Consider the following 12051-nt stretch of genomic DNA (forward strand, 5'->3'; position numbering starts at 1 on the left):
ATCATTGAAATATTTTAAAATTACAAAACATACTGAATAAATACTAACTTCATGTGCTGTTTATCTATTCTAGCATATATTTAAATTTTAAACAATTCTTACTTGTTACTTCTCGATTGCATTCCAAATTTGTTTCTTTTGTTAACTTTCGCTCCAGAATCGGATAAAAGTTGCACGAGTTCACTTTCATTGTATTCGGCTGCCATCATGAGTGCTGTCCAGCCGTCTATATTTGTTTCATCCACTTTGGCATGGTGTTGTATTAGAAGTTTTACGGTTTCAATGTGATTATTCTGTGTTGCAATCATTAAAGGCGTATTTCCTTTGTTATTTTTCTCATTCACATTGGCTCCAGACTCTAGAAGTTTTTCAATGACATGAATATGTCCGTTTTGAGAGGCTAACATTAATGCTGTCATCCCTTTATGAGATTTCTTCTGTGCGTCAGCGCCTGACTCTAAAAGTTTATGCACCGTCTCGCTATGGCCATGACAAGAAGCGATCATTAGGGCTGTATATCCTTCATTGTTACTATCATTATAATACATTTGAGGAAAAGTAGTTTGAAGACGAAGAGGTCTGACAGAATTATTTTCTAAGGCATTTTGCATTTTAATTGGACAAGTCGCTCCAGATTTTAACAGTAATCTTGCAGTATCTATCTTTCCATTTTTTAAAGCAATAGTTAATGCATTTAAATTATTTTTGTTGGTTTCATTTAAATTGGCATTATATTGGATGAGGAGTTTGACGATTTTATTTTGGCCAGTTTTTGAAGCCATCATTAGAGCTGTTGTGCCATTTTTGTTTGATTCATTTACATTTGCATTGAACTGGATTAATAGTTTCACAATTTCAATATGTGCAGTTTGAGCAGCCAACATTAGTGCAGTTTTACCTTTGTGATTTTTGTCATTAACTCTCACATTACAGTTTAGAAGTGTCTTCACAGTCTGTAGGTGACCATTTTGAGCTGATTTCATTAACGCTGTCCAGCCATCGTCTGTACGTGTATTTACTAAAGCTCTGTGTTTTAATAGAATCTTCACCACATCATTGTGTCCATTTGCTGAAGCTAGTAAAAGAGCTGTCCATCCATTCCTTGCTTTTTCATCAATCTTTGCATTGTGTGTTAAAAGACAGTTCAGAATATCAGCATAACCATTTTTTGCAGCTATCATTAATGCTGTCCACCCAAATTTATCTTTTTCATTAATATTGGTATTATATTGCATGAGCAAATTTAAAATGTCTAAATGTCCATTCTGTGATGCTATCATTAGCGCTGTCCAACCAGAAAAATCTTTCACATTTACACATGATTTTGATTCTAAAAGTATCTTTAAACTCTCTGTGTTTCCCATATCAGAAGCTATCATGAGTGCTGTCCAGCCTTCATTATTATCTCCCGTTACACTTGCCCCATACTTTTGTAGAAGTTGAATTATTTTAATATGGCCGTACTGAGAAGCAATCATTAATGCAGTGAATCCTTTATTGTTTTTTTCAAATAAATCACCTTCGTTTTTCACAAGAATCTCAACCATTTCAGTGTGTCCGTATTTGGATGCTAGCATCAATGCAGTCCAGCCTTTTTTGTTTTTTTCGTTGACTCTAGCTCCAGATTTTAGAAGTGTCCTAACTGTATCAATGGTTTTATTTTGACAAGCCAACATCAGAGATGTCACGCCATTTTGATCTGTTTCATTTATTTTTGCTCCATTATGAAGTAACAGTTCAACCATTTGAATGTGTCCATTCTGTGCAGCAAGCATCAAAGCAGTTGAACCGCTTTTGTTTTTGGCATGGACATTAGCTTCTGAATTCAATAAAAGTTTTACGGTGTCAAAATTTCCATTTTGATACGCTTTCATTAACGCTGTCCATCCATCTTCATTTGCATCATTAACATTTGCTTTAAACTGTATGAGAGATTGAACAGCTTCAGCGTCTCCATATTCAGCTGCTATCATTAGAGCAGTATTCCCATAAATATCTGTTCCCGTAACATTTGCTCCATGTTCCATAAGTTGCGAAATAGTTTTCTTTTGGTTATATCGCGAAGCTTTCATTAAAGATGTCCAGCCGTTTAAATCTCTTTCGTCAACATGAATGCCTGAGTCCAAAAGAGACTTGACTGTTTCTACTTGACCATTTTTAGATGCTTCCAGTAAACTCACGGTGGTGTCAATGTTGTACTTCTCAAAATGTTTACAACATTGCATCAACAGTTCAACCATCTCTATGTCTCCATTCTGAGAAGCTACCATCAGTGCTGTCCAGCCATTGTCTACTTTTTTGTTTACATGAGCCCCAGAACGTAACAAAAGTTCTACTGTCTGAATGTCTTTGTTCTGTGTTGCTACAATCAGTGCAGTCAATTTCTTATTACTTTTGTTTACATTAGCTCCAGCTTGTATAAGAATCTCAGCAATGGAAGTATTTCTTTGTTGACATGCAATCATGAGTGCTGTGTTTCCTTTTTTATCTTTTTGATCAAGATTTGGTTTTGCTTTAATCAGAAGTTCAACTGTTGTTTTGTGTCCGTAATGGCAGGCTATCATTAATGCAGTTTGTCCATGTTTATTTTCATCATTAACTAAAGCTCCCGAGTCTAAAAGGAGGCCAACTGTTTCATTGTGTCCAATCTCACTTGCTGTCATTAATAATGTAAAACCGTCTTGATATATTTTATTGACATTTGAACCATATTCAAGAAGTACTTGAACAGTTGCTGTGTGACCGTTTTCACATGCCAGGAATATTGCTTTTGAGCGATGTTTGTTTACGAAATCAACATTTGTATTAGATTCCAATAGCAACCTTACAATATTTGATTGCCCTTTTCGACATGCTATCAATAATTCTTTGGGATCGTATAGAACAGTTTTATTCTGTGGACGTTTTTCTCGTGATGTATTCTCAATATTTTTATCTGTACTAATGGAAGAATTCAGTTTTAAATTAACATAATTTTCAGTTTTATTTTGTTCTACTTTGTCGCCTTTCTGATTCAAAATTAAATGTAAATCAGACTGAGAATTCTTTTTAGTTTCAGATATGTTGATAGAATCTTCTTGTATTTGTGTTGATGCCTCCATATCAAAAGTATTTTCTTCACATGCAGAACGCATACTATTTGAAGTTAAGTAAGTACGCTGACAATTACCTTCCTTTGCACATTGGTTATCTGGTGAAACGGGACTCATTTTGCAACTATGATATTTATCTGTATTATATTTTAAAAGTAGTTGATATATTTCTGGTTTACTATTTCGTTCGGACACTCTAAATGCTGAGTCACCATCTTGATTTTCTCGATAAATATTAGCTCCTGCATTTAATAACGCTGTAATTGTTGTTAAGTGTCCGCTTTGGCAAGCAAACATTAGAGAAGTCCAACCAAAAATATTTTGATCATCAATGTGTGCCCCTTTTTCGAGTAATTTTACCACCAGTTGAGTCAGTCCAAAATGAGAAGCTATCATTAGAGCAGTAGATTTATCTTTTGTTTTTTTATTGACATTAGCGCCTTGACTGATGAGCTCTAAACCGACTTCAGTTTGTAGACTTCTGCAACTAATCATTAAAGCTGTCCATCCTGAATCATCTTGGGCATCAATGAAATGTACATATGCCTTAGATTGTAGAAGTGTTTGAACTATATCTAGGTGTCCATGATACGATTCCATCATTAACATTGTCCAGCCATTTTTTAATTGTAAAATCTGAAATGATCCAGCATTTAGAAGAGCAACAACACTTTTGGCATCTCCCTTCTCACTGGCTAACATTAGGGCTGTTTGTCTATCAAAGCTCATTGTATTTACTTCAGCGCCTAAAAGTATTAAATATTTTACGATATCTGCAAGACCCCTTTGTGCTGCCAACATTATAGACGAGAACCCATCTTTATTTACCAAGTTTAAATTTGCTTGGCATTCGGATAGATATTTGATTGTTTCAAGATGTCCATTGAAAGATGCCAACATGATGGGTGTCCATAAATCTAAGTTTACCTCATTTACACTTGCCCCACATTTTATTAGAAATTTTACAATCACAATGTGACCATTGCTAGATGCAAACATTAGTGCTGTCCAGCCTTTCGAATCTTTTAAGTTGATATTGGCTCCTGTTCGTATTAAACGTTTTACAATGTTAAAATGTCCGTTTTGAGATGCAATCATTAGCGATGTGCAACCTTCTTGATTGCAACTATTTATGTTTGATGTCGACTTCTGGATTAGACATTCGACTGTCTTTAAACATCCATTTTGAGATGCATACATTAATGGTGTCCAGCCTTTTTCATCTTTCACATTGACATCTGCTTTTAATTCAATCGGAAACAGATACATATTTTATCTGGATGGTTCTTGTTATTAAGGTAATTGAAACTGTAATATTAAGAATGCATATTTATTTTTATTCATCAATCAATGAAATCTTGTGTTTCTAGGAAAAAAAACAGGCAAAATAAAAAAAATACTTTAAAAAAAAACAAACTTATATTAACCGTGTATCTATTAATTTGGATCAGTCATATAATTAAATTTGTAATATGCCTCAGACAGCCATCTAATAGGGGGACTAATTTAGTTTATACCACATCTTAAGTCAAGTACTATTTTTCCCTTGTTTAAAATACCAAACAAAGTAATTTATTACCAATATTTAATTAATTAATTGGTTATTATTTTAATTGTTTCTTGAGTTGTCAGGTAAAAGAAATAATAGTGCAAAATATTAGCTTGATACGAGATTGGTGTCTGAGAAATATCGTATACAAACTTTTTGCCAGACAGACACACAGACAGTGAGTTGATATAAGCTTTGTAATATTGTTAATTATTATCTGGTGGTTATTTTCTAACTTATATGCAATTTAATGCACTATATTCGCTCTCTCTTTTTTCCTCCCTCTCTCTCTCTCTCTCTCTTTCTCTCGTGTTAACAGGGCTACGCAGAATCAACTGTACTCCATATATTTTACTACCTCTAATGCACTGATTTCGCTGTCTTTGCCTGTCCTCTTCAGCGGTGGCTTTCGTTTGATCTCCCAACCACTGTGAATGCTTCCCATAGAGGCCGATCTCTTTGCTATTACCTGCTAGTAATGTTCTATGTTATAGAGATTTAGTCTTTCAAGCCTGTCCGTGGATAGTCATGTACAAGAAATAATTGTACAAAATGTTAACTTGTTCCGAGCTTAGGTTTGGCAGAAATATTAGTACAAAAAGTCTACTAGACAAACTGACAGTTAGACAGACAGGCAGTCAAACAGAAAGACAAAACGAATTGTAAAAAGGAAATATGATGTTGTAAAATTCTCGCTTCAACTTACTTTGTTATAACATTCACTTTTAGATATAAAATAATGAATCTCCCTTTTCAACTATAAAGAGATTCTGTCTAGACTATTGCTTTGTTATCTCCATTTTCTCTTGCCTAAACCAAACATATATAACAGAAAAAAAAAACGCATCTCGCGTCACTGTTTCGTATATATACATGTTATATCACCACAAATGACACAAAGTGTGTAGTACACAGTACTTGTAACCACACACCTATTACAACGAACATAACCATAATTTCCTAACCTGATAAGATATGTTTTTAAAGCACAAAACTGCGTCCTAAGTTTCCATAAATCTGTCTCTAGGCCCTAGTGTGCCAATAATAGGTACACCTTTCCGAGATAGTTCTTAATATATGTACGCTTTCTTACTGTTATGCCTGTTAAGTCCCTGTTCAATTTCTTGACACTTCTTCTCTATACACTTTTTCTTCGCTTCTTTCAATTCCCTTATCAACCCGTATGTTGAAGCTATTGTATTTGTGGACATATTTTGGATCTAACAACTTTTCCCCCTTTGAAGCTCCCGTCGCTTGTCACAGAGTTAAAGTATATCCTCTGTTACCCAGTGTTACCATAAAAGTTGAAATAAAAGCTTGCTCTTTCAAATTGGTCATTGAAGTTATCGTAATCTCACGACAATGTCTTTCTTCTGTAATTTACGTTTTAAGAAGCAGCAACGCTGACCTAAGAGACTGAAATATATTTTAAATCTTGAGGAACTGCCTATAACTGTCTAGCTTATTTTAAAGGTTGAAAAAGAAAAATATGAATAGATTTAATCTTCTTTGTTAAGAATCTAACTTTGAATTCTGACACTTGGAAGCTCATTTAATGGCTAATTTTTAAAATGTAGGTTAAGGGAAATAACCGCAACTCTAAAAGTGGAATAAATATATTAATATAAAGAAAATATACATTTCTTTGTTTTCTTAAAAAGAAAATGACAATAACATTGAGATAATCAATGGATGGCTTCCTGGTCGTGCGGTTTGCGCGCTGGACTGTCGTTCTGATTTATCGATGGTCCAGGGTTCAAACCCTGCCCGCTCCCCGTCCCCCGTCGTCCTGCGGGAGGTTTGGACTAGGAAGTAATTATCTTCAACTCTGAAGGAACATCCGAAACATGTAAAACATTTTACATACATCTGTCACGTAGATCTGGTTGCTCAACAGTAGGTCAATGATGTGTTAACCAGTACAGTGACTAAGTAACTAAAGCTATGGTCACTTTTGTATTTTATTTTTATAGTGATATCTTCGGTAGACTGTTTAATAATTTAAACATTTATAAAAGGTAGGCCTAAGATTTAAAATATTTTTAGTCATGGGAGAATCATTCGAAATTAAAGTATGTGTAAATAAATATATATATCTAGATTTTATATTTGTTAAGCTATGGCATCTGTAGTAGACGGTCATTGACTTGTAGCACCAAACTGCTGGTAGACAAAAAAACACCTTTGTAGGCATATTATATCTTAACAAATAAAACTTGAAATAACTTGAATATGGTAGACTAAGACTAAGAGACTAAGACTGCTTTATTGATCCTTACGAAATTTGTTGTGATTACAAGGACTCGTTTCTCATATAAAGACAACACAACAGAAAAATACACATAAATACAACAGACAACATAAAGAGTTCATTCAGCGACTACACACAGGTATCTTGGTGCATTTCATGTTCCCTGATCAATGAGTGGCGGTGATAGAGTCTAACCGAGTGAGGTACGAACGAGTTTTTGTACCGCTCCGTTCTTGTTTTGATTGACAGCAGTCGCCCACTTCGCGACGACCTGGCGTAGTTCTGATGGAGCGGGTGGCCGTTGTCTTCCAAGATTTTTTCGATTTTTCTTAGGCACGTTTGTTCAAAAAGTTCCTTTAAATGTGGTAATGTTGTGAGTGTAATTTTTGATGCTTTTTTAATGATATTTTCTAGACGTTGCAACAGTTTAGATGAGGCGTTGCCTTGCCAACAACTTATTCCGTATGTTAGCAGATTTTGTACAGTCGCGCCGTAAAATGTCTCAAGGATCTTCTTATTTAATTTAAAACTGTTGAGTTTGTATAGAAAAAAGAGTCGCTGGGCTGTTTTCTTTGTCAGAGTTCCAAGGTGGTCTTCCCATGAAAGCTTGTTGTTGATGATAATGCCTAGATATTTATATGCCTTTACTTGTTCTATAGATGTAGTGTTTATTTGCAGTTCACGTATAGTTTGTTTTTTCATGTTGAACAATCATAGACGTTTAATCATTACGTAACAAATAAGGTAAACAGAGGCTATCCAACCATCAATACAATTAGTTCTGTCTGTCTGTCTGTCTGTCACTCTTATTAACGTAGCCGGAATCAATTGCCTCCTCTCATTTATCTCGTCCCGAGACATGAAGTTAAAACTGCACTCCTCTTTCCTTAGCACTTTTGGAGCTCAAAAGTGCCCTACTTCTTTTCTATCATTGTGTCTGCCTCCTTTTTCTCAGTCTGCCTTCATTACCCATCACTCTGTCTCCTTATCTTTAAAATCTCAATATGTCATAGACCAGTCCTTTTGCCGTGGACTGCGAAGGGTAAGGGAGGGGGGGGGATAAAGAGATCCTGAAGTTTGAGTAGGTGTCTATCCGAGAATAAACTAACACAATACATCACTTTGGCTCCAAGTTCCTCTAGACCTGAGGCCAAGATGGCCCGCTCTGGGTCAACTGGCCGGTCACGCTGAGCTACCAGCATAGGTCATCGACCTATACAGGAGGGCAGTGGCTGGAGGGTCAATCAGGGAGCGGCTGTATCGGACATGTGTCCGATGCAGCAGCTGACTGAGTATGCCACTAGTGTAGCCCTGGTGGGCGCATTCTGTACATCCGAATTGCCCGTCCGCTTGTTGGACTCGATTGCGGGTCGGGAGCACAGGTGTCAAATTACTGCTAATGTCCATGGATAAAAAAAAAATATAAAAAAAACTATTTGCCACAGATTTGTGTCTGAGCAAAAGACGTCGAATAGAGGCAAAAAAGGAGGAGGCCACAAGAAGCTGTACTACCTGGCCATCATTTCTGTTAGTCAGGTGTACAGAAGAGGGGATACGTCTGACAAAGATTAGCCCTTTTCTCATCTATAAGGATTTTAAGTCAGTAGTGGAATAGCCCAAGAGTGTATCTAAACTACACAAGTCATCGGAACTTTTCTTAGAAGTTGATAATAAGATACACTCTGATAGGCTTCTACGATGCAGATTCATCTCCAAGTGGAAGTCATGCCACACAAGAGTCTGAACACCAACAGAGGTGTGGTCAGCTCTAGAGACCTGCTGGAATGTTCCGAGAATAAAATAGTGGAAGGAATAGAAGGAGTCACCCATGTCCGGCGCATTACCAGGCGCAGGGATGGTGAGGTCAAAACCGCCACTATTATCCTCACATTCGGAACTATGACACCACCAAAGTATGTGAAGGCAGGATACCTACGAGTTCCAGTGATACCCTACATATCTAAGCCCAAGAGGTGCTTCAAGTGCCAGGATTATGGACACGGCGCGGCAGTCTGCAAGAGGAACACTGTGTGTGCCAGATGTGTAATCTCCCCTCACTGGAACGACCTCAGCGGTGGAAGCTGAATAAAGCCGATTGGGACCAATTCAAAAAAAAAAGATGCTCCGAGGATTTCACAGAAAATATTCTTAATGAACAGAATCCAGCTGATACCTTTGCTATCAAGCCTTGATATTGTCAGGAAAGTTATTCCCTTAACCTCCACAAACCCAAAACAGCCTAGCAAACCATGGTTTGATACAACTTGCAAAAGTGCTATTGGCGATAGGAAAAAACGGCTGGCTTCATTTATTAAGAATCCTTCAAAGGAATTCTTGGAGAAATTTTGTCGGCAGTGTGGATGCCAAAACTTCTGCTAGAGCGGTTTGGAAGGCAGTAAAGAGGGTTAAAGGGAAAGAATCAAATGTAATAGTGCATTTGAAAAACCAAGGACGAACTGTTACGTCCCCCAGAGATATAGCTGACTGCCTTGCATCATCAATAGCAGATAAATCATACACTGCACAGTACAGGAAAATAATAAGAAATGCACAAGTAGATAGCTTTTATATAAGAGTATGTTTACTAAACAAAATGACCGCCGTTGCCATGGCAACAACGTTTTCAAACTTTTTTTTCTAGATTTTTGATAGGGTACTCATACATAACATTCCTGTATAATATCATTAGATTTGAAGCACAAATAAAAAAATTGGTCTCTAAGTGTTTCCCCTAATTAATGTGGCATGCATTTTTGTAATTTATGGGGAATCCACCCAGACCCTGAACTATTTATACACAAAAAGAAAATACAGACCCAAGCATACTACAAGTCCACTTTAGGGAACTGCAGTAGAGCTACGGAGATTGTGGCACCATTTACACTGATGGATCCAAAATGGATGGAAAGGTCGCGTGTGCCTGCTCCTTTCGGAACAAAAACGTAAACTCCCCGATGGCTGCTCCATCTTTACGGCCGAATTACATGCAATATCGCTTGCACTTATAACCGTCAAAGCATCAGACAGGAGAAAATTTATCATATGCTCCGACTCCAAATAAGCTTTGGGGCGGATGAACTGACATTCTATTGGTACTTAAGAGCTAAAGCTGCTGGACCAAATAGCAGCTGACCATAGAGATGTCACCTTCAACTGGATCCTCTCCCATGTGGGCATAGAGGGAAAAGAAACGGCAGACAGGGAAGCAAAGAGAGCCCAAAATCAAGCGGTGTCAGGAACCCAAATTCCCTGCTCGGACCTGAGACATAGTTTCGCCCCTGCTACCTATCGAGAGTGGCAGGATCGGTGGGAGGCTGAGACCCACAAAACCTCAGACAGATTGTGGTGGATGTCAGGTGGCAGCCCACATCTAAGTGTCTGACAATGCGTGGAAGCACGACCATGTCCAGACTTAGGATTGGCCACACCTACATCCCGCACTCCTCTGTGTTGAAGAGAGAGGTGCCCCCACTTTGTGAGTACTGTGACTCTCGTCTCACTGTGGAACATATCCTCATTGATTGCCCTAGATACCAGGATATTAGGGGAAAGTTTTTTAGAGCGCACAACTTAAAAACACTATTCGACAATGTCGAACGTGGGAAGGTACTGGGTTTTGTCGGGAGGTGGGATTGTCTACGAAGATTTGATTGTGAAATTATGTACATATAATATTTACAAAAGATTTTTACTAAATTATTTAATTTTCAATACCTTTATAATAATAATAATAATAATAATAATAATAATAATAATCGCCCGGATCTGCTGTTCATCGATAAAAAAGAAAAAACCGCTACCATTATCGATATCGCCGTACCACTGTCTCATAATTTAAGAAAAACTGAGATAGAAAAACAAAGAAAATATGGGAACCTAGGCTTGGAGATTAAGCGTCTATGGAAATTGTCCAAAATAACAATATACCCCATTGTTATATCAACCGAGGGGATAATAACAACTGACCTCACAGACACCTTCAAGGCCCTTAACATTCCTAGGAACATCTTCGTTGCCTGTCAGAGGGCGGTACTGCTGCAGACCTGCCACATCACCAGAAAATTCCTCAGTGGAAACTGTTAAAGGGACTACGATGAATTTTGTTTCTCTTTAGCGAAACTCAACCCTGGCAGCGCCAGAGAATGACTACTCGTTCATTTCTAACATAATAATAATAATAATAATAATAATAATCATAATCTTTATTGTCCGTATGGAAATTTGTCTTACAATGTGTGCATTACACCAAACAAAAAACATTATAACTATAAGAAACCAAAGTGTACATTCACACCAGACTCACTCATAATTTACATGTGACAAAGTTTATACCAGATTGTTCTTATTTAATTATTTGATTGCCAGGGGAACAAAAGAGTGTTTGTGTCTGTTTGTCTTTGCTATCGGTGTCTTGTATCTCTTTTGTGATGGTAAAATCACAAAATCTTGACACAAAGGGCGATTCTTTATTTCTAGGATCTTGTTAGCTTTTTTATAGATGTTTGTCTCAAACAGCTGCCCAAATGGGGTTTGTTTTTTGCCAATAATTTTACCAGCAGCATTTAGGATTCTATAAAGTTTATTTTTATTTTTAATGCTCAGATTGCCATACCATATTGAAACTTAAACTATTGCAGATGTGAGCGTAATAAAACATAGCCAAGGCCTTTTCGCTAACATTAAACATTACTATTTTAACTGTGAATAGACCTTGTTTTTATTAACTTAACTAAATAAAATTTAGCCCTTGTGGTATGAAGGGAGAGTACCTTTTAGGGATTACGGGCACGACATGGCCGATGCCGATGTGCCAAAAAACTCAAAACTCTTAACCGTCGGCCATTGAAAGAGATGAACTTTGCAATCTGCTCCATACATTTTTAAAGTCTGAAATGGTTAAATAACTACAATTCTACTATTTTTGAGACAAGAAAAGGTTTGCCTCCAACTTTCAAATTTGGCTCTAAATAATTAAACCAGCTTCTTACTATCCTCTATATTTAGCCTGGAACCTTTTTCATTATTACATATTTTTTCAAAATAGTAATGCCTCAAAATAATTAAGCCGCCACCCCCTTCTTTTTTGTCACCTGCAATTAAACTGCCCACATTTTATCGCTCCATGTTTGGCCTGTTAGTTCTAATAACTGATAAGTTTA

General features: G+C 36.9%; 1 protein-coding gene across 3 annotated transcripts in view; it reads right to left on the reverse strand.

Moving 5' to 3' along the window:
• Nucleotides 1–5625, reverse strand: part of LOC106077358 (serine/threonine-protein phosphatase 6 regulatory ankyrin repeat subunit B-like) — a 44745-nt gene extending 39120 nt beyond the window's left edge. For 2 of the 3 annotated variants that reach the window (XM_056029985.1, XM_056029984.1), the window contains exons 1-2: nucleotides 5348–5625; nucleotides 103–4400 (exon numbers count right to left, since the gene is read on the reverse strand). In XM_056029985.1, coding sequence (XP_055885960.1) covers nucleotides 103–4361 — 4259 coding nt within the window. In that variant the 5' untranslated portion in view covers nucleotides 4362–4400; nucleotides 5348–5625. Of the gene's footprint in view, nucleotides 1–102; nucleotides 4426–5347 lie in introns of those variants that run through there. The other variant, XM_056029986.1, reaches the window with a different exon arrangement.
• Between the last annotated feature and the right edge of the window lie 6426 nt (nucleotides 5626–12051).

This window comes from Biomphalaria glabrata, chromosome 5 (assembly GCF_947242115.1).
Source record: "Biomphalaria glabrata chromosome 5, xgBioGlab47.1, whole genome shotgun sequence".
In the NCBI taxonomy this organism is placed as follows: domain Eukaryota; kingdom Metazoa; phylum Mollusca; class Gastropoda; family Planorbidae; genus Biomphalaria; species Biomphalaria glabrata.